This window comes from Syngnathoides biaculeatus, chromosome 8 (assembly GCF_019802595.1).
Source record: "Syngnathoides biaculeatus isolate LvHL_M chromosome 8, ASM1980259v1, whole genome shotgun sequence".
Taxonomy (NCBI): domain Eukaryota; kingdom Metazoa; phylum Chordata; class Actinopteri; order Syngnathiformes; family Syngnathidae; genus Syngnathoides; species Syngnathoides biaculeatus.
The window spans coordinates 9,019,297-9,041,202 of record NC_084647.1 but is presented as its reverse complement, the minus strand read 5'-3'; the positions used below and the strand labels follow the sequence as shown (position 1 = coordinate 9,041,202).

The window sequence follows — 21,906 nt, the reverse complement described above, 5'->3', positions numbered from 1 at the left end:
CAGAGAATTGGGAACGAATGAAATTGCCTTCTTGGGGAATCTTTTTGGGTGGCACTTTCAAATTAAGAGTAAAAGTCAAAGAGTCTGGATGAGAGCCGTGGCCGACGGCAGTTCCCGCGTGGGGCAAAATGGCCGAAAAGTGCACCGGCAACGCTTGTTCTCCTTTCCCGCGTCGTCGTCTGGGGATTCACAAACTCTCACTTGTGTTTCAGGGGGACGCCATTCCCCTTTAGTTGTGGGGAACTCACCTTTATTTATCCATTTTTTGGGGGGGGAGGGGGGCAATCCTTTTTTTTTTTTTTTTTTAACTGTGCTGGTTTGGAGTGTGAAGAATCAAATGCAAAAAAATAATAGACAACTTTTTTTTTTTTAGCCATGACACCAGAAAAAAATAATAATAATCGTGAGGCAGAGGTGGTGAATGAAAGTTTATAAAGACGCTGTTATGATTTGGAGAAGTCCAAAGAGGCCCAAGCACAACAGAGACCCACACACACACACACACACACACACAACAGCAGCGCTGCCATGGCAACAGCATACACATCGTTACATGCAAAGAAGCTATGAAAATACGTCTACGCGTCTTAATGTACATAAATATAAAAAGTATTCATTGTAAAACCCCCACACACACCCCCCCCCCAAAAAAAAAAAAAAAGCCACGGTGAGTGTTCGTCCAGTTGACGCTTACAAAGCTCATAAAGTTGGAGATCCGTCACACAAACGTTGCTTTCCTCCCTCTTGCTTGCTCAAGGGCGGCGGCGGCGGCGGCGGCGTCACTCCATCTTGGACATCTCAAACTTGGTCGTCATGGTTTCCTGACACACAAAACAAACGCTTGACAGTTGCCCTTGTCAGATTTCATCGAGGAGTTGGGCCAATATTGCAGACCACGCGAGACTCGAGGGTTCCACATCCATCCGTTTTCCGATCAGCTTATCCTCACAAAGGTCACAGCGCGCCGGAGCCAATCCCGGCCGTCCTCGGCCGGGAGGCGGGACGGCCCCTCGGCCAATCGCGGGCCATGGTTCCGCACCGTTCCCGTAATAAATTCAAAATGTTAAGTTTTGCGGCGCCGAAATTCCCACGTTTGAATTGCCAGCGTTCTCCACTTGGCAAAAGTGCTGAAACGACAAACTTTTTCCCATGTCATTCCCTCCGACTTGCACATTTCCAGAGGGAATTGTACTTCAAGCTGTTCTGCTCCCTCCAAAAAATGTCAACATTTTGCCTCTGAATCTCACAGATGAACATCGCGACGTTCGGATCGATTTGTGTCGCCGCAACGCAACGACTCGGTGGCGTAACCGTGGCGACGGCAGCTCAGGCTTTGCCGTCCCCTGCTGACGCTTGTCTGCAGGACAGACATTTTAACCACTACTTCTTCTTCTTTTTTCCTTTCGGCTTGTCCCGTTAGGGGTCGCCACAGCGTGTCATCTTAGATGAACGGATATTTGTTTGGCACAGTTTTACACGGCGGGTGGAAAACCTCCGACATAAGTACCAACTCCAAAAAATACGTACATTTTTTTTTTTTTTAAAATAACCTCTGGAAATGAAATTACTTTTTTTTTTCTTGAAATCGTTTTAGGGTTTTCTAATATTTTAATCACAATACAAACACATTGAAGCAGAATATAGAGTGCAACGGATTCAAACAAAAAAAAAAAAAAATGGCAAAATGAATCTTGCAAATTACAAAAAAAAAAAAAAAAAAAAAGAGGTGCCTGCAACCCACAGAGATCACCTGCACTCTAAATTGCCCCAAGGTGCGATTGTGAGTGCAGCCGTTTGTCTCGATGTGCCCTGCGATTGTCTGGCGACCAGTTCAAGGTGTACCCTGCCTCCTGCCTACGACACTTGTGAGGATAAGCGGCTAAGAAAATAGACGGATCAATTAACAGGACTGCGAAGTGCAGATTGCGGGGCTTGATTGTGTGATGAAAATTCACCACATAAAAGGTTTTTTTTTTTTCACATTTATATATATGTTTAGTAAAAAAAAAAGGTAAAAAAAATTACAATCAACTGTAAATCAAAAGTTCAAATTGGACTAGGAAAAAAAACAGGACGAGTGCTTGACTCGTGAATATATGATTTACAAATTAAGGTTGTAGAATTTCAATGCTGAAATGAAATATTTGAAAAAAAATGCACTTCATGATCACATTAAAATGAATGTCATTAAATTGATATCATCACACTTGAATTTTAAAAACAAACAAATGATTAAATTCGATCCTATTGCATGTAAAAGTAAAATGAACTGAAGTTCATAACTCAAAGTTGAGGTTTTTAGTCGGAATGTTTTGCACCTGAGGGTTACATAGCAAGTGAACCTGGAGAAATTTGAAAAATGTAGCGTGTGTCAAAGTTCAATTGAAGTCCACGTTAGAATCAAACGTATTGCTATCAGCGTTCCGCCACTAGAGGGAGCCCCCCTCCCAACACACTTTTGGCCACGGCACTCGTCCCGACTACTCACCTCGTCCGAGTCGAGCAGGGGGGGCAGGGCCCTGCGGGTCGGAAGACGTCACACCACCGTCACGTGATTGGCGTCGCAACGTCACAACATCAAACGTCGGCACTTACACGTCGGCCATGGACGACGGGATGTTCTCCTCCACCCATTTGAGATCCTCGTCCTGCAAAGTCCGCCTCCATTCATCATCACGTGACACCAGATGACATCTCCTTAATGAGCGCGTCAGCGGCAGTAGCGGCTAGCCCAGATTTAAAAAAAAAAAAGAGACACCTGGCGGCGGCAGTTTAAGACAAAAACCCTGTTCGTTGCTCCTCTCTGCTCTTCCGTGCGGCACCATTACACGTCCTTTGCATATGATAAAGAATCTGACGATGTGGTTTCAAACTGAAAACTGTTAACGGCGTCTGCCTACACGTCGCCAAACCTTTTGTGTTGACTTTGTTTAACGCGGGGGTATCAAAATGGCGGCCATTTGCCGCCCCCACCTTAATATGAAAGTTTAATGTTTTTATGAATGACGCTTTTGCTGGATTGTGCGCGGCGCTGACGGGCCCACCAATCTCGACGGGGCTTGACCTAAGCAGGTCAATATTTGTCAAAGAGTTCAAGTTGAAGCCGTACCCGTCAACACGTACAGTTTAGCCGGAGTTCATACCGATTTTCTGGTGAATCTTACACATACGGCCGTATCTCACGGATTCTGAAAATTCCCGTTTGCTTTCCTCTAATGTGGGGAAAACCCAAAGATGGGGAATTCCAAACGTGGCCTGCATCAAAGATTTTTGTCACGTGTTGATTGAGATTAGCAAAATACTTTCATTTCCGGGAACGCTCCAGTAAATCCGCGGGAGCCGCCGGCCGGCTCTCGGCTACCTGTCGCAATCGATCAAATCGTTAACGATACGCGATATTGGTGACGCTGACCTACCCAGATAGGAGCTATAACGGGGATGTTACTTGACTGCAACAAAAAGTGTCATTTTTTTATCTTGACTTTGATCATTGGTGGCTCAAATTAATTTGCCGTAGCTTGTCGCTAATGTAGCGCGCGTGCTCGCTAGGTAGCCGCCCGGGCCTCATTCCAAATACATGGGATGTAGCGCTCTTGCTAGCATTCTAGCTCACGGTTGTGTTTTTATAACAGCTGACAATAATATAGTGAACGCTGTGTTTTCACCATGTGGATGTCAAGATAAAGACGTTCCATTTACTAAGATTGACAATGGCTTCATAGGAACGAGAGCTAATGTCAGTTATTGTTCGCCTTATCGTACAGATCAGCTCCTTCCTTCTTCACGAAAAACAAGGAATTGATCATCGGCATTCAGTAGATATGTCATCTTTCAAAACATTTTTCTTTTCCGGTCACTGGTTCTCTTTGGTGAATCTGAAAAATATCGCATCGGAGATATTGTGGCCCGGCTGATAAATAGCCATCTTTTTGATCGTTCTACTTAGTAGAATTAGACATTAACTTCTACAATAAAAATCATTGAAAAACGTTGCCATATAATTTGCTTCGGGATTTTTTTTGGGGTCGTTTATACAGGTTGGCGCTCCGAAACGTTGCCGGGTACGCTTGCAGCAGCGTTGATGATGAAGAGATTTAACAGCAGTTTTATATCTCGCGTCACCGAAGTGTTGTGGATAACATTCGGATGGTGTCGTGCGCGTGTTGCAGACATTCACCACTTTGTTGGGCTTGGCGGCACCGTTGGGTTCGTTCTTCACGCCCCTCATCTTCATGCCCTCTGCACATGCACAAAAAAAAAAAAAAAAAAAAGTCAATTTTTTTTTTTCTCTTTTGCTCACGAGCACACAAAGACGACCGACGACCGACCGAACGCTTCGTTGACCATGAGCTCGTCCTCCTCCTCTTCATCGCTCTCCTCGTCGTCCACCAGAGGCCTGAAGGCGTACCTGCAAAAATCAAGTACAGCCGTCCTTCACCATAACGCAAAATTCTACATATCAGATTTTGTAACGAGTCCAGCCTGGGCTCGGGAACGTAACCCCCCCCCGGGACAGGCCCGGGGTGCTGTCATTCCCAACCTCGATTGAGCCGAGGCACATATTTTATTACCTTCCAAAAATCTGTACATACGTTCCGACATCTTATACAAGAGAGGTTTGGTTTGTCACTAGAACTCGCTGACAGACACAGACATATGTAAAGAATTGATTTTCTGACCATTTATGTGAAATTTGATCATTTTTCCTGGCACAAAAAAAAAAGGAGGAGGAGGAGGAGGAGGCACCTCTGGTTATTGGCAGACGGTCGCCACAGGAACATGATGACCAAAAGGATGGCGGAGAACAGGAACCGCCAGAAAGCATCGTCGATCCAAAGCTCGCGCCAGTCCTGGAGATACACGCGTGGGTAAACACACACACCTCAGGGAAAACCCAAAGTGGTCTTCGTTGTTATCGGAACAAATCCACTTGTGAGCACTTCACACTTACTGACTGACATTTGGCCATCTTGAAGGTCTTCGTGGTCCAGACGATGAAGATGACTGACGCTACGGCGCAAGTGAGCGCGCACACAACAAAACAAACCTCGTAAGCAAAGCTCTGGCCAACAAACATAAACACACACGCACACAACTCCACACACGGACAATCTCAAAAAACAATTCCAAACAAAATTGGACACACAATCGGACATTCCCAAGGACAAATTTGGAGCGAGTCGCGCCCTACCGATGACGGCGAAGATGAGCGTGTTGGTGAAGTGCGTGTAGAGCGAAAGCTTGACCAGGTTGCGGCGAAGTCGGAGCAGCTTCATTGTCTGAGCCAGACTCACAAAGACGTGAGCTCACCGGAACCGCGCGTCAAGGACGCCAACCAGGACGAATGACGGCACCCCGCGGCAAAGACGTCACAATGTTTTCCAAACCCAAAAAGGGCAAATTTGCCAGGGACTGGATCATTCCCGGTAGGACACACAGAATATATTATCCGTCCATCCGTCCGTCCGTCCGTCCATTTTGTGAGCTGCCTATCCCCACAAGGGTCACATCGTTATGGCCGTCAATTATTGGTGCTCTTTGATATCTGCGGTCCCGTTGAGCGGGGGTCCTCTGGATATCTATGCAAACGATACTACAGTAGCGTCATACGTACGTTATATAGTGCCGTACCGATGAGCTGGGAATTGCGGCATTATACAGTGTAACCATCCGTCTGCGCGGTGGACCCGAGGGCACACCGCAGAAGGCAGTGTGACAAAAAGGGTCAAGTTCTTTTTAACTTACTTGATGAGTGCATTAGTGGATGAAGTGTAGAGGACTGGCCTGAATTCAAATCTACACGATTACACGCACGGTCAGGGAATGACAACTCCGGAAGGATATCCACCAGATGACGCACGAGTCGGTGAGGGCCAGCACCACGTCGCACAGGAGGATGCTGCTGGCGTTGTCGCCTCGATCCTGAAGGCAGGCGCACACGTGGCGACGTCACGACGCGCGGGCTCCGACGTTGCTCGTGAAGGCGACTTACGGCGTTGACGCGCAGGACGCCCTCCACCGCCGAGAACATCAGGTAGAGGAGGCCGACGCCCACCACGCGGTGAAGCAGGGCGCCCAGCCTGGGCCTGACGGACACAAACGCACGTTGGCGCGAAGGACGCGGCGTCCGCGCGCCACGCACGGACTCACTTGACGATGCCGTATCCCAGACTGGCGATGATGACCAGCACGCGGGCCAGCGTCCTCTTGACGGCGGACAGAACCTCGGCGAACACCACGGCGCCCTGGACTGAACGAGGAGCAGCGATGACGGCATCGAGCGGCGCGGTCCCAAGCGTTTGACATTGTGAGATTGCGCCACGTAAAAACATGAACAATGCCAGATTGGCACGTCCCGTGCTGCGCCACGTTGGACCCACACGTGCAAAAATCGGCACGCGCCACGATGGCGCACGTTGGTGCCGTGTCGCGGCACCGCGTTGGCGCACACCTACCGGACAAGCCGTCGTATCTGATGCTCTGAAACTCGGCGTAGTAAACGGCTTTCTCCAGCATGCCCAGGAAGATGACGCCCCCGATCCAGAACTGGATCCTGAGCAGGTCCCTCCAGTAGCACGCCGACAGCAGAAGCCACAGGAGCGCCAGCAGCACGTACAGCACGCACATCACCATGTAGAACTAAACGCCACAGCGCCAGAATCAGTCCATCAATGACCGAAAAGATAAACAATTCATCGATTCGTTTTATGCTGCCTTCGGCTACCTCCCAAGCGACCCGACCCGGAAAAGTCCTAGAAGGTGGATGGATGGAAAAAAGGTAAAAAGCATTGACTAGTTAGGGCGGTACAATATTGTGTGCGCGGTTCTCCATCCGTCACAACACAGAACAGCGCACGCAAAAAGATTCTGCCCCAAAACCCGTCTCCGAGCCGGGCGTGATCCCACTAAAATGAAAAATAAACACTTCTGAATATGCGCACGTGTGATTCTGAAGGTTGCCTAAGCGGGAGCCTTGGAGAACACCAACGTTCCGAAAGAAACAACTTGCAACGTGGGGGGGAAACCCCTCCTATGCAAAAAAAAAAAAAAAAAAAAAAAAAAAAAACCCACGACGTTTATTTTTCTTTTCCTTTAGTTGAGTACTGCGTCCCAATTGTCAAGGTCACGACTCGGGAGATGTCGGCCTCCCGCGACGCATAAAACGTTCTGCTTGGCGAGATTGAATGCGTTTCTACCGGTCTTGAACCGCTTCTATCGGAGGACCACCCAATACATTCATCTTCTAAGACTTAAGATGATATGACGTTTGACGTGCTTGGTCGCAAAGGCGATGACCAGGACAAAAACGGGCCAGCTGTCTTCGTGCGTCTGCGCGTGTAGCGGTAGCACGAAAAGGGTTCTTACCAGCATGAGCGGCCATTCCGAGGCCGAGATGTAGTCGTGAGGTCCCGTCACGCGCACCTGGACTGTCGACAGAAAAGGCGAGCACGGGTCAGCGCGCACGGACAGGCGGGCGGCGAGCAGCCCGTGTTACTGACGCTGCATGCTCCAGGGGGCCGGGTCGGGAGCCCGGTTCTTCTCCGGGACCTCGCGGACGCGCAGCAGGAACGCGTAGGGGCCGTCCGCCCAGCTCTCGGCCACCGCGTCGAAGTGCGCGCGAGCCGCGGCCTGAAAGGACGTCAGCTAAGGTTGACATTCTCTGAAGCCCAGCAGAGGATCAACTTCCCGCGGCGCCCGAGGAATGAACGGGCTGCCACGAGAGCTTCTGAGACAGTTCTACACGGCGCTCGTAGGGTCAGTACCGCGTAACAAACGCCGACGACATTCAAAACCGCGGAAAGGAAAGTCGGCACATTGAGGACTCGCACCCCACCGCAACGAGCTCTTCCGGCTCCTTCCCTCGGGTAGGCCACACCCATCGACGCAAACCAGAACTGGCCGACTTCCTCCGTCTTGCGGTTAACCTCTTAAACATCTCAACGTGCACGTCGACTGCGACGTGAGTTGCGTTGCCAAAGGAGTGACGAGCATTCCCAAGCGAAGGCCACGCATAATACAAGAAATGGAGACGCTGCCGGAGAACGACCCAATCAAATCGTCGGAGGGTGACGTCAGCACCGACTGATGCTAACACACCGCAAGCCAAAACATTTCGGTTGCTTTAAGTCTTATCGTTTAAATAAAGGATGCACATGTTTGTTTGTTTGGTTTTTTTTTTTTTTTTTTTTTACACAAATAGAAATTTACTGTTTGGAGGTTAGGAACGGATTAAACTCATTTACATTATTTCCTGTGAAAAAAAATGGTTCCACAAGTTGAACACTTCCCGAGAACGAATTATGTTCACGATGAGTGAAAACGTCGAGTTGACCTGTTTGGGAGGAACGCTGATGTTTCTCGCTAAAGACGTCGTCGTCGTCGTCGTCTTCTGCTGCTGCTGCTGCCGCTCGCCTGCCTGGAGGAAGACGAGACGGCACAGAAATTGGTCACGTCATCAAGTGAAAAGTTCAATCGGGGCCCGACAGATTCATCGATAAAATTGGACGCTGTTAGCGCTTTTCAAGCTGAGTGTGGATTTGGTTGCAGCGAGTTGGCCAAAAGATCATCTGATAGCACAAATCCACAAATGACGCAAGGTGAGGTGGTGTGGCCTTTGCTGTCTTTGGGTGTTAACTTAACGACAAAAGCGGCCGTTTGGTCTTTGTGTCGGGGGCGGGCCGTGATGTTGTGTTCTCCAAGTGCAGACGAGTGCGGCAGTCGTGCACTCGTTCACTCCGTCTCCTTACCTGCAATCCGCTCAGTTGCGTTTTCCCGTCGAAAGCATCCAGACCAAACTGCGGCGACAAAAACATCCCGTTTACCGCGCGTCCAATCACGTTGTTTGTCGTGTGTGTGTGTGTGTGTGTGTGCAGGCGGGCGTCTCACGATGTTGGGGTCCACGCGGGACTGGCAAGTGACGAGCGGGTACTGATGGAACACGAAGAAACCGCTTCCTCCTTCCAGCTTCTCCTGAGCGGACCGGAAGTACTGTTCTGCTTGGGTCGGCTGGAGAGAAACCCACACAACTAACCATGTACGAGCAGGTGACGTCATTAGGTGACAAAATGTTTGCCACTTGAATCCGGGACATGACTGGGAGAAAATGCTCAGGCAAGATTTCGATTTTAGTTCCATCTGCAAGGTTCTGACTTTTTTCACAAGACGGACGCGGACTCACCACCAGACTGAAGACTTCATCGTAGCACCGAGAACTCCTCAGGTACCACGAGACGTTCAAGCGCACCGGGGAAGACGAGTTGCAGGTCCCCGCCGACCCTGAACACACGCAACCGAAGCTGTGAATTCGGTTCGGGCGTCAAGACGCGTGTACGCGAGTGCATACATTTAAGATGGACGACGCTGTTGTTGAACAAGGTTTTAGCGAAGACGAACAGGTTTTGCCTCTTCAAAGTGTCCTGGAAAACACAAACACGAGTTACACGCGTCAAGTCGGTCAAGTAGCTGAATTGGAAGCGAAGAACTTGACTGGACCGCTTTCGAGGCGAGGCGAGGCGCGCGCCAGCAAGACTCACACTGTCCAAGTTGAGGATCCATTTGCCGGGTTCCGACACCGCGCGGCTCGGCCCGAGGACTCCGGACACAAGCAGCAGGAGGAGAGTCCTGGTCCGCGGCGCCGCGAAGTCCGCCATTGGAGCGACGAGCCAGTTGAAAAACGCTTGGAAAAGTCTCCAGACGCGTCGGAGCGCACCACTTCCTGGTTCCGTCTACGTCACCGCGAGAAACCCGAGTGTGTCGTCATCACTCGGCGACATCCGAATGGGAACGCCACGAGGACAAATAAATCATAAAAAAGAAAGCCCATTATGGCGTTAAATTGATGTAGCCAAAGCAAATATGTTTTTTTTTATTTAAAAATGTATTTGTAAAAACTAGGACAATTATTTATTTGCTTTGTTTGTTTCTAAAAAAAAAAAAAAACCCAAAACATTTATAATGCATATCATACACTGTATGTTTTACCCTCGTATGAATTCCATTGTTAATAAACATTACAAGAGAATTATCCCTCAAGATCGTTTTTTTTTTATGTATATATTTTTTTTAGGGCGGGGGGCAGGGTTGCTCGTCCTTGATGACGTAAGTCTCAACTCCAATCGTCCACATACGCCAGGGATATTAAAATACAATTCGAAAAATGGTACAAATAATTTTAAAATGTCCGGAATCATATTAACTAATCGGAAAGAACAATCATTCTAACGTGTTGCCTCAATCAAGCTGAATGGATCAGAATCAGAATAAGCTTTATTGGCCACGTGTGTAAAAACACACGAGGAATTTTTCTCCGGCAGTCGGCGCTGCATCCGGAGGTGAATTCGAATTTCTTGGCATTGTTCCACACATGTTGTTCTGACAGTTTTAATGTCTTGCTGCCGCCGTTCCATTACTTCAAGTCGCGGTTTCCCGCAAGCGTTCAGCGTTGTTGCAGTTGCCCGCGGCGGCCCGCAGAGGACGCGAGCGGTCCCGTTTTTGCAGATGAGCGGCGCCGTGGGCGTGCGAGGAGGGGGTCCGCGACGTGACCGCTTGAAGGGGTTTTTTATTATTGGGGGCGGAGCCTCAACTTCTCCGAGGAAGACGCTCGGGCGCGCGTTAGGACCCGGAGACGGAGCGGCCGCACCTTGCCGCGGTTCTGGGCGTGTTTGCTGCTGATGCGTTGAAAAGGAACGCCGAGAAATTCTCCCTTGGAAGACTCAACTTGCCTTTGGACCTCGCTCGCGGCTCGACAGCGTAAGGAACGCGCGACCTTGTCGCGTTTTGCGTGTCCATCGCGACATTGCGCGTGGGGGCTTGGTGGGACTTCTTCCCGGCTGTCTCCACCTGTGGAAAGTTCCAGTCAGCATCAGGGGAAGGCGGCCGGAAGGAAAACGTCGAGGCGCGTTTGTGTTCATCCGTGTGCCGTTCGTTAATCCTTGCAAAAAGGGCGGATGTGGTCGTTTGTGGTGGAGGGACCGACACTTTTGAATTTTTTTTTTAGCATTTTCCAATGACGTCTTCAAGATTCGGGGCCTGTTATGTGATTCGGAGCGCTCCAAAACCAAAAAACGCGATGAAATCGGGGGTGCAACAATTCATAATTCAATCAACACTGACTCGAGAATGAAGTTTCGGGAGGTAATCCTCTGCGGACTTTGTTGATTTTTAAAATGCTTCCAATTGTCCAATTGCAATGTCAGCCTCTCAACCGGTTGTTTTTTTTCTTCAAAATAAGATGTTTGCAAACATGAGCTTTTACTTTGGAAAACAGCGATCGACACTTTTGCCGAATTTTTTTCCGACCCACACCCTACCACTAACTCAATTGAAATTCATTTATGTTCATGCATTTTTTTTTCTAAATAATGAGAGATAATACTTTTAATCAGCTTTATCAATTAATCTTAAAAATAAAATGTTAGTTACAGCTCTAAATTAAATTCTAACTTGCAGAGGTAAGCGCCTTCACAAGCGCACTAAATGCTGTATAAAAATAGTATTTCCAAGGTAAATATTGTCTATGACTGATGTCATAGTTTATTTTTTTTGTGTGTATGTGTATTTCAGAAGATGAGTTTCGTAAAATCCTTCATCGGTGGCATCCTGAATGTCGTCAGGTGAGAATCCAGTCGGACACGTTTGTTCGTAAGCCCCCACAATGCTAAGCTAAGCTAAGCTAATGGCTGTCGTCTTCCTGCAGCAACATCGATCCGGCCATCTTCATGCCCTCCGATCCAGTGAGTGGGCCTGAGTTGAACTCCATCAGCTCTTCCCAGAATGCAACGGTCACACCCCCCCCCCACACACACACACACACACACACACACACTTGTGAGGCGAGCACTGACATTATGTAAGGGGCAATCTTGAGGCGTACATGACATTTTGCACTGAAATATAAATGCGAACGTTCAAACACAGTTTCATTTCAAACAAATGAATACTGTTAGGTATGTGCTCATGACTGTACAGTACAGTATATGATCGTTTTTAACATCAAAAAAAAAAAGGAATATTATCTGATATGTTTGAGCGTGTACAGTTGAGATCTGGCTGAGTTTTTAACTTACTATCTATCCGTAAGGCAGTGCGTCAACGTGCAGGAACGCGTGCGCTGCGTCACGCCGGTCGGCTCTGGTGCGTTTGGGCCGCCGCCCCGCAGACCTTTGACCTCTGGTGTGTTTCAGCCGCCGCCCCGACGACCCCTGGCCTTCGAGGAAGCTCACGAGAACGACGAGGAGAAAGCCTTCCGCAGAGCCTTCAAGAAGCTGGCCGGAGACGTGAGTCGGCGCCGCAGGACGTCAAACGCGGGAAAGGGGCCCGCGGGGGTCCGCCTCCGCCCGCGCGCACGTCCGGGACCTGTCACCTCACATTTCATTGCGTAGTTTTGATGCATTCGGCCGCGAACTTAGCGGTCACTCCACGGCGGCTTTTACGTCTTAGCCTCGCCTCGTGCGAATCGCTGTCGTAACACACAAGCGTTTATAAGCGTGCGGGTGTACTCGTGCATCGCTCTTTGCTTGCGCGCAGCCTGAGAAACCAATAATAATAATAATAATAATCTTGGACACGCGCAAGTTTTTCACCCCCACGGGCACAATTTTTCTTATTATGTTGTAGGAAAAGTTCGCAACACTTAATTCGGCGCTCTTATTTTGAACATCCAAACTTCCAGTGACGCTAACTAATACAAATGCGTCCAAAATCTTTACGGCAGTTATTATAAAGACGAAGATATTTCCTGAACCAATCGCTGCCTCTAGATCAGAATCAGAGACGGGGTTAGCGTTCGGGAGGAGGCGGGCTTGACGCAACTGCATTAAAACCCATTCGTGGGCAGCGTCCCATTTTTGGGACATCATGATTCTCACGCATTATATCAAAATGATAATAATACTGAAGTGTTTTAATCTGAAGCCATAATTTGGTATCAAGAGAGGATAACTCATCGGTCAAAGTTAGCAGTTCAAGATTTTTGGGACGAGATTCTAAACGAGTAAAGTTATCATATAACTTTAGCATAAACGAAAAACAAGTGTTATTCACGCGATTGTGGCCTGTTAGGAGACTTTGATCTCAATAAGGCAAAAAATTGCCACCCTGCCCAGGAATGGGTTAAGATGACGACCAGTCACGTTTTACACTATGAAAAAAAAAATCATACCATCTTTTTTTCAAGTTTGTATTTTTTTTTCCTGTCTAATTTTAAATTAATTGCTCTATTTGAGTTTTAGGATTCATTTACATCATTTGATATTCTTATTGACTTGTTGCAGTTGAAACTCTCCATTGGTTTTTGCAAATATTGAACAATTTTTGAAAAAGAGGCTTACTGCCGCTCCCAGCTGAAGTTTAGTGACAAAGCCTTTGAGGCCTCTAAAGGTTGAACAATCCCCCCCAAAAAAATAATATGGATTTTCACCATTGGTAATATCAGCAATGGATGGTGAAATCTTGCTTTTTTTTTTTTGTTTTTTTGGCGGCTGTCTCGGTCGTCCGCCGCACCCGCGGCTTTCCCGACATTCCGAAGTACGCCCCGCTCTCGTATTCCGGCTCCGTCGCGTCAGACCGGTCGACCCGCTTCTTTCTGTCGCGCCAAACGTGCGCACACGCCCCGATGTAGTAAAAACAGTCGAGAGACTTTGCGCAAGAGAAACTCGGGAAGGAATCGAGGCTGCTTGTCGAGCGATATTCATTTCAAATTTCGAACTTATGAACACCTTGTCTGTTTTTAAATCGTCCACATGAGTTCATCAATCCGGTCTCCACGTGCAACTTACAGATGAGAGCGGATCTACAGGACCATGCAATCATAATTAACAATAATCAATTGTAATTTGTTGGGACAAGAACCCCCTCCCAAAAAAATGTGCAACAGAAGCCTGCAGATGTGACTCGAGGTTTTGTCACATTTGCATTTTCCAGCCAAGTAATCACGCCATTATCCATAAAGAGGTTGTCGTCTCAATGTATGACAAAAAAATATATATTCTCACCATCGAGCTCGAGTTAGCGGAGGTCTGCGAAATCTTGAGAAATTTGCCTCCATTTGCGCCTCATCTGGAGTGAAAGCGGGTGCGTTTATTCACCGGCCTTGTAAATGCCAACAAAAATCCAACAACCAAAAGGCTGCCGACCTGATATTTTGCAATATTCCGTGCCTGCAAATATTTCTACTGCGGGAGGGAAACAAAGTGGCCCCCGTACTTGTTTTCAACTCCAGTCATCGTCACGGGCCGCGGACCGCACATTTGGCACCCTTGTTAAATTTCGATCCCGGGTGCGAGGAAGTCGGAGGCTTGCCCAGTCTGTTACCGTGGTGACGGACTCAGTCGGTCAGTCTAACTGAGACTCGGGCTGAACGCGACCCCGCTTGACCTGGCGGACGTACGACTCGGTGCCAGCGTGTACTTTGTGCACTTTGTGTGTGTGCGCACAACAGACGAGAGGGTGCGTCACAAAATGTGTGCGCATTTCTTGGTGACGCTAAACAATCAAGGCCGCGTGTGCATGTTTGGTTTGTGCGCACGTGTCTCATGCGGTCGTCTTTGTGTGCATTTTTTTTTTTTTTTTTTTTAATGTCGTTCAGGACATGGAGGTGAACCCCAAAGAGTTGATGAACATCCTCAACCAAGTTCTCACCAAGCGTAAGTCAAAGATGTTAAGCTAACAAGCACTTTGTTAGCTACTTGCTAAATTCAAGTCGTGAAATAAGAACCGGGAGGCTAAGTTAGCGCTCGCCGACGTTCTACACGGGATGAACTGACGAGCGCGTGCTCGTCTCTCGTGTCAGATGGAAATCTGAAGACTGACGGCTTCAGCATCGAATCGTGCAGAAGCATGGTGGCCGTCATGGACGTACGTATCCTTGCCCCGACCAATGCGGGAGGCGTCGCAAAAGTCTGGAATGTTCTAAATGCCGCGTTTGTCTTCAACGGCGCCGCCTGCAGAGCGACAGCACGGGCAAGCTGGGCTTCCACGAGTTCAAGTACATGTGGAACAACATCAAGAGATGGCAGGTGAGTCACTCGAGACCTCCGCCGAGGAAAAAGCCGCACTTCCGAGTCGGCGTAAAATCCCCAGGACTGTCCGACGAGGCGCCCGACGTCAAATAAGCAACATTCGTCCCGTCTGAGCGACGAGGAGGAGTTTTTCGCGATCCCGTCTCGAGAAGAAGGGTCCATCCGTTTCCCTGGCTGATGTTGAATCATCACAGACCATCATAGCAAAGCTAACCCTTTGTAGCTTGAAGGACCAAAGGGTCTTCGAAGTGACCCGGCTCGCTTTGAGAACCGGTTGGACCAATTCAAATCAAAGGTTTGGGATTTTCCCTCGGTTCCATCAATCACAGCAAGTTGTCCAGGTCCTGAAGGAGAAAAGCAGCCCAAGGACACGGCACTGCCAACTCCAAAAGCACCAGCGGTGTCGGTCTGGCCCTTTTTGAAACGCCGCGCTGCATTTACAGCAGTTGGGACGAGACGCCTGCCTATCAAAAAGCTCAACTTTCACCTGGTCGGACCATCTGATATTCTCCCAAAAGTCCTTTGTTGTTTTTGTACAGCAGTGGTTCTCCCCTTGGGGCTCCCCCACGGACGCCGTTTTTGCCCCGCGATCTCTTGCCGTCCCGAAGCGGGAGGGAGGCCTGCACGTCGGCGTCTTGGGTTCTGGCTTGACTTCATCTTGTCAAACGCGTTCTGAGTCTGGATTGAAAAGGTCTGGGGCGGGGATGAAGCAAAAACTCAACTGGAGGGAAGTTAGCTAGGAACAGGGAGGCCGAAGGACATGCGTGCGTTTCGCTTTGGCCAACTTCCAACTTGGGAGGGCCTAAAAGGCATTTGCGCTTTTTCAGGGCATCTACGTGTCCCACGACAAGGACGGGTCGGGCGTCATCTGCGGCAACGAACTCTCGCGCGCCTTCAAGGCCGCAGGTGAGGCCGGCGTGACGAGCGCCCGTCGGCCTTTCGGTGACGTTTTGCGTGCGTGCAGGCTTCCCCCTCAACGAGCAGCTGCACAAGATGATCATCCGCCGCTACAGCGACGAGCACGGCGACATGGACTTTGACAACTTCATCGGGTGCCTGGTGCGACTGGACGCCATGTGCAGTGAGTTTCCCCTCCGCCCTCCCGACCGACCGGCTCGGCCACGGGCGACGCGCGACGTGCTGATTTGTGGTGCGCACGCAGGAGCCTTCAAGACTCTGGATAAAGGAAACAGCGGCTCCATCAGCCTGGACGTCAAAGAGGTGAACTCGTTTCCGCGCAATCTGCCCCCTTTTAGTTCTGGTCTTTGCGTCTGACTTTGTGGAAACTTTTGGTCGTCCAGTGGCTTCAGCTGACCATGTACTCGTGAAGCGGCGGCAAGAACGAGAGACTCCGGGCTGCCGCCGCCAGACGGGGGCGCCAGAAACACGCTTCTGCTTTGCAACAATAAAAAAAAACGTGACCTTCAAACGGGCTGGTGTGTCTTTTTGTCAGCGCTGATGATTCTCACGTCCTCCGTGACTTTTGCTCGAGTCTCCCAGCATGCACACAAGGCATTTCCCCCGTTTTGTTACTTTCTTGCCACTTTGGTTGCATTCCGCTTTGACTTCCGTGGAGTTCCTTCTGTATTTGTTACTTTGCGCAGGACCTAATTCCGTTTCCCAAAGATTATTTTGCAGGGTTCTTACTTGGATGATGTGAGTTTGTCACATCCTCCCAGGCCAATTAGTGTTATTATTGATATTACGGATTTGCCGTGCACTCGCTGTTGTAATCTGACTGCAACATTTGCACAATGGACGTGACCCCCCCCCCCCCCGACGAGCGGTGACGTTGAACTGCGACACGCTCGTCGAAGTCCTGCCACCCTTTGCTCAAGGCTCGCTGCGCTGCACAATCTCTCAAATGCACACTTTGTTTGCATTGCTCTAAATACGAGACGACTTTGCATCCTTTGCACAATTAAGTTTAAAAAAAAAAAAAAAAAAGTTCTCTGTCGCTGAACTGTTTGTTGTTCTTCGTACTCAACATGGATTTGTCGGACTAGGGTGGATTCAACTACCAGAGGCAAATTCCTTGTGTGCTGTTGACGTACCGGGCCAGTGAAGCTGATTCTGATGACGACGATTGACAGCGGCAAGAAGAAAAGGGCGGGTAGGCGGGGCCTGAGCTGCGGAGGGCGTGGCCCATCCGACCGCTCGCTCTTTCATTTCCAGTGTGAACTCGCCGCAGGTAAGACGCACGTCTGCCGTCTCTCTTTGTCGAAGGATGTGGAAGTGCTCGCTCGGAGACGTTCAAAGTTGTGTCGAGTGTTTGACTGGAAACGTGCGAGCATTGTGTGTGTGTGTGTGTGTGTGTGTGTGTGCAGGATGCTCCAAGAGCACACAACAGCCTCAACATGTGTGTGTGTGCGCGTGTATTACATGTTGCTGAATGAATACTATAAGTACTCCTGAGCTGCGACATTTTCTCTCCTACATTCCATCGTCGCAACCGCACTGACGTGACGGAAAGACAGACGAGGACCGCTACTCCGTGCCGGGCAAAGCGGTCGCCTTATTTCCAGATTTTGGAACCCCGTGAAGGTTGCCGATAGCAGCCGCCGATACTCGACGCAAAACCGAATCTGACTTCAAGTACTGTAAGCCCTCCTCGCCAGTAGGGGGTGCTACACTGCGGCTGTTTATTAGCACACCCGCCTCGCAGTTGTGGGTTCAAATCCAGTCAAGTCTGGAGTTTTCGCCTTCTCTTTGGGTATTTCCTCGGACATCCCAAAAAAGGTAGGTCGATTGAAGCCAGTAAATTGCCTGTCGGTGCCGATGATTCCTGCAAGTGGCTGGCGACCAGTTCAGGGTGCGTCCCGCCACCCGCGTGTGGAGAACCGCGACAGAAAAAAAAAAAATCAGCGTTGGCGCTGCAATTGCAATTTTTATGGGATAATGTCAGGAGGAAAAAGATGCATTTGAATATTAAGTATATCGTCGTCCTAAAGTGCACACCATATTACAAAGCTGTGCAGAAGTACAATACGTGTGGAATTCGAGATTCAGTAAATGATGTCATTGTGCTCCGCAGGTGGCAAAACCAACCGATGCGTCGCGCTAATCTCGCCACCTGCCACTGAACACACGCACGCACGCGTACGCACGCTCGGGCGGCATGGCGTCCGAGCAGGAGGAGCGACGGAGGAGAGCCAATCAAGTCGCAGAGGAGGTGAGCGAATCCAATCGTCTGACAATTCCTCGCGTCTCGCACCGCAAATTACGTGCGCGTGAAAGGGAACCGCGTTGAGACGTACGCAAACAACACGTGCCGTCTCTTTGAGAGCACCTGTCTCACCTGGTTGCCATGGAGACACGCAGAGGAGCGGCAGGCGCGGATGATGCACGCGCACGCCCACGACTCCCACAAACGCCGACCGACACACACCGAGTCCAAAGCGTCAGCTTCTCTTGAACTTTTTGTGTGCAAATTGTTGTGCTGCAGTCGCTGGAGAGCACACGCAGGATGATGCGCTTGGTGGAGCAGGTGAGCGGCGCAGGCGCAAACGCGGCCGTCCGGACTGGAACGGAAAGTCACGCCCGTGTCCGTGTGTCTAAGCAGAGCAAAGACGCCGGCATCCGAGCGCTGGTCATGTTGGACGAGCAAGGAGGTAAACCGTCGGCGAGTCCTAGTCCATTGCGATTCTTGATGAGTAACGCTACCGACGTGGAATTTCCTTTTTTGGCACGCATCAGCGGCCTCAATCCTTGCGAGCATTTTCAAACTCGAAACTGCAAAATCTCGTCGCGTGGAGTTGTGCCATTTCAAAAGCGTTTTTGCAAATGACATTTTTGGATCGATTCCATCTGAAGTTGCCTTGCTGTGAGCGCTTTGAGTTGCGGGTCACCCTCCGAAAAGGGCTAACCCAAATTACTGATCAAAAACTGTTTGATCCGCGTCGTGGTAGTCCAGATTTCGACGAAGCAGCTCTTCGCTGTGACGCGGCGTTTAAAAAAAAAACAAAACTCCATCTCGCCAATTAGTGACATTTACACAAAAACAAAGCAGTTGTAGCAAAAGTCGAGACGCCTTCAGTGGAGAGGCCCGCATTTTTTTTTTTAGCCAGACGGCTACTTCTCGACGGGTTTCGAGTTCCGGATGCACTCGTGAGGCTGCTTCGGCGTATTCGTACTCCGGTTAAGATCGGCATTCTTTTGTTGAACGTTTCCTTCTGGATTCGGTTCCTGGTTTTGTCCGCAACACCTGTCAGAAAATGTTTGACGTCCGGCTTGCAAACGTCATAAAAACTAACAGGTTCACTTTTGAATCGTCAACCTATTTTCCTATTTTTGGTGTCGCTGAAGTTTGCAGGATGAGGCCTCGTTGGCGGCCTGTTCGACTCGCCGAATGACGTGTTGCCGCGGCCAAATGTTTTCCCGCCGTGTTGCGCTCTTGGCTTTGCGCGACTGATTTTGGTGTTTTTTTTTTGCCGGCGTCAGAGCAGCTGGAGCGCGCCGAAGAAGGGCTGGATCAAATCGACGCGGACATGAAGGAAGCCGAGAAGAACCTGACCGACCTGGCAAAGTGCTGCGGCCTCTGCGCTTGTGACAAGTGTGTGTGCGCTCGCAAAGTAAAAACGCATCACGCTGCACAACCACAAATGTGCGGCGTTCCATCTGTTGACCGGCCGTCGCGTCCATTTAGCAGAAACTCGGTTGGCTGTCGTCCCATATTGACGTTCTTTTCCTTCTGTTGCGGAGTGGCTACTTACAAAATGGATCTAATTGGAACTCACGACGTGATCGGACCGCCTCCTCATTGTGACGGCGGGGTTTGTGTGTCCTCATGATCCGAGGAGCTAAAGTTTGATGTCTGGGGGTTTCAAACCCAAAAAGGTCTCACGTGAGCACGGCTCCATCAGCCCCTGTGATCGGTAAAAAGGTGAATTTAGGTTTCCCTCGCCTGGACGCGGGTCACCGGGGCCAGAGCCAGAGGCCGGTCCCGCACCCGCGGGTCCCTCTTCCCGATGGCCTCAACACTTGTAGGTCCGGTGCGAGGCGGGGACCTCGGTGATCCGATCCCCGGCGACAGAAGCTGGCTCTGGGGACGTGGCAGGGAAGGAGTCTGAGCTGGTGCGTGAGGTCGAGAATTTCCGACTAGACAAACGGCTTGGGCTCCGGTACCGGTCCTCTTGGGAGGGGTCGGACTTCTGCTCCACTCTGGAGTTGCCCGCGGTGAGAGGCGCCGAGCAGGTGCCGGTATTGCTTATTGTCGGCCGGCCTGGCTCGGCACCTGAGCGTGGGGACGAGAGGGTAGCCCACAATCGCCTTTGGGTGAGGGCACGAGTCCTGACCACCAAACAGCAGTTCAGATTACTGGCATCCCTTTGGAGTCTTTGGAGGGGATGCGAGGGAGCACTCCTGGATTTCAATGCCCCACGCGGGCAAAGACAGTGCGAGCTGGAAAAGCATTCGCGGGAGGAAGGTTCCCTTGATCAGAACCTTATTTTCCGGTCGGACCCTCACAATACCTTTGGGTCTGCTGGGAACATCTGGCAGAATCCGAAGTCAGAAGGACTCTCAGCTCCCACTTTGCTCATGTTCCGGGGGAGATGGGAGACACGGAGTCCGAGTGGACCATGTCCCAAGGCGTTCCGAGGTCACGCCGTGTCTGGAGGAAGCAGAGTCTGGCTCTCTGAGGTGGTTTGAAAGCTCCTGGGGGTGGGTGACATTCCCCCAGAGTTCTTCAAGGATCTGGACGTTGTGGGCCTTGTCTTGGTTGACATGACGTCGGGGGACAGCAGGGTGGCGGTCCCCCTTTTTAAAAAGGCGTATTCCAAGTACGAGAACCAGCACCTCCAAAATCGCGTCGGGGGCGAGATGCCGCCTCAAGTGGAGGAGTTCAAGTAACAAGGAAGCTCTGTTTCCTTTTTGACCGCCCTCTTTGGTTCCCCTTCCATCAGACTGAAGGCTTTGGAAGAAAGCGGGGCCTACAAGGCGGTCTGGGGCGGCGGCTCCGGACAAGACGGGGTGACGTCCAATCAGCCGCCGTCGTCCCGCGTGGTGGACGAGCGCGAGCAGATGATCGTGAGCGGCGGGTACATTCGCAGGTAGCCGCGTGGGGCGCCGGGCCTCGCCGGAACCGGGCCTCGACGTAAACGAGGGCTCCGTCCGTCCCAGGGTGACGGGGGACGCCCGCGAGGACGAGATGGACGACAACCTGGCCCACGTGGGCAGCATCGTGGGCAACCTGAGGTGCATGGCGCTCGACATGGGCAACGAGATCCACGCGCAGAGCGGCCAGATCCAACGCGTTCAAGGGAAGGTCAGCGCGTTTTCAATTCATACAAGAATCGGATCGATTCAAAAACAAACAAAAAAAAAAAACGGATTAGCATTCGGTTACGTCACGTCTGTCCGAAAAGCCGCAAAGCAAAAGTATGCAGCGAGACTTACCGAGCGCTACGACTGCTGCTGCTCGTGTTAAGCACCGCACAGTTTTACTTTCGTGGACACGTCCGGAGAAAATGTTTGGAACCTTTAATAAAAAAAAAAAAAAAAAAAAAAAGAATTTTTCACGGAAAAGGAGAGACACAGCCAAAAATTGCAAAAGAATTCGTCCGACTTCATTGGGAAAACGTTTTGCCGTCGCAGTTGTCAAGAATAATCGTTTCAAAACGTTTGGATGAAAAGATGCAATTTTTGGTTGCTTTGACGCTGACGTTTGTTTTGTGTCGTTTTGCGCAGGCCGTCGCCAACGTGACGCGCATCCAGACCGCCAAGCAGAAGGCAAACAACCTCATCAAGAAGTAGACGCTGCCCCCCCCCCTTGCCCAAAAGTCTCCAAACTCAACGCGACTTGATGCCGTTGTCAATTCAGTTGTTCAATTGTCCCCAGGGCCGGAAAATTCAAAATCTTATTTTTTTTTTTTTTGGGGGGGGGGGGGGG

General features: G+C 50.2%; 3 protein-coding genes and 1 long non-coding RNA gene across 10 annotated transcripts; 2 read left to right on the top strand and 2 right to left on the bottom strand.

Moving 5' to 3' along the window:
- Positions 1-415: 415 nt before the first annotated feature.
- Positions 416-9,774, bottom strand: zgc:162698 (Transmembrane protein 87A-like). Its single transcript, XM_061827842.1, has 20 exons — positions 9,534-9,774; positions 9,344-9,416; positions 9,179-9,276; positions 8,887-9,006; positions 8,748-8,795; positions 8,333-8,416; positions 7,500-7,629; positions 7,366-7,427; positions 6,456-6,639; positions 6,151-6,250; positions 5,993-6,086; positions 5,845-5,922; positions 5,192-5,300; positions 4,952-5,010; positions 4,747-4,850; positions 4,329-4,408; positions 4,178-4,239; positions 2,596-2,648; positions 2,489-2,519; positions 416-821 (listed from the first exon to the last, which is right to left on the bottom strand). The coding sequence occupies exons 1-20, from the start codon at positions 9,648-9,650 to the stop codon at positions 780-782; spliced, it is 1,728 nt and encodes a 575-aa protein (XP_061683826.1). The 5' UTR covers positions 9,651-9,774; the 3' UTR covers positions 416-779.
- Positions 9,775-10,248: 474 nt separating this feature from the next.
- Positions 10,249-12,200, bottom strand: LOC133505024 (uncharacterized). The gene is made up of 2 exons (XR_009796127.1): positions 12,066-12,200; positions 10,249-10,839 (listed from the first exon to the last, which is right to left on the bottom strand). It is a non-coding gene; the product is annotated as an uncharacterized LOC133505024 (long non-coding RNA).
- Positions 10,611-16,446, top strand: capns1b (calpain, small subunit 1 b). The gene is made up of 11 exons (XM_061827867.1): positions 10,611-10,749; positions 11,563-11,612; positions 11,696-11,732; positions 12,183-12,275; positions 14,585-14,642; positions 14,789-14,853; positions 14,946-15,014; positions 15,845-15,923; positions 15,982-16,098; positions 16,180-16,238; positions 16,319-16,446. The coding sequence occupies exons 2-11, from the start codon at positions 11,566-11,568 to the stop codon at positions 16,343-16,345; spliced, it is 651 nt and encodes a 216-aa protein (XP_061683851.1). The 5' UTR covers positions 10,611-10,749; positions 11,563-11,565; the 3' UTR covers positions 16,346-16,446.
- zgc:101731 (SNARE_SNAP25N and SNARE_SNAP23C domain-containing protein) lies at positions 16,336-21,893 on the top strand. Of its 7 annotated transcripts, none has more exons than XM_061827864.1 (8): positions 16,336-16,453; positions 17,024-17,208; positions 18,052-18,189; positions 18,463-18,504; positions 18,580-18,628; positions 20,921-21,055; positions 21,138-21,282; positions 21,705-21,893. In XM_061827864.1, exons 2-8 carry the CDS (start codon positions 17,094-17,096, stop codon positions 21,768-21,770), a joined length of 690 nt encoding a protein of 229 aa, XP_061683848.1. In that variant the 5' UTR covers positions 16,336-16,453; positions 17,024-17,093; the 3' UTR covers positions 21,771-21,893. The 7 variants fall into 7 exon arrangements, with proteins under 7 accessions (XP_061683848.1, XP_061683842.1, XP_061683849.1 ...); XM_061827858.1 differs by having other exon boundaries at positions 20,921-21,067; positions 21,705-21,892; XM_061827865.1 differs by lacking the exon at positions 16,336-16,453 and adding an exon at positions 19,458-19,569 and having other exon boundaries at positions 17,066-17,829; positions 20,921-21,067; positions 21,705-21,890.
- The last annotated feature ends 13 nt before the right edge of the window (positions 21,894-21,906 follow it).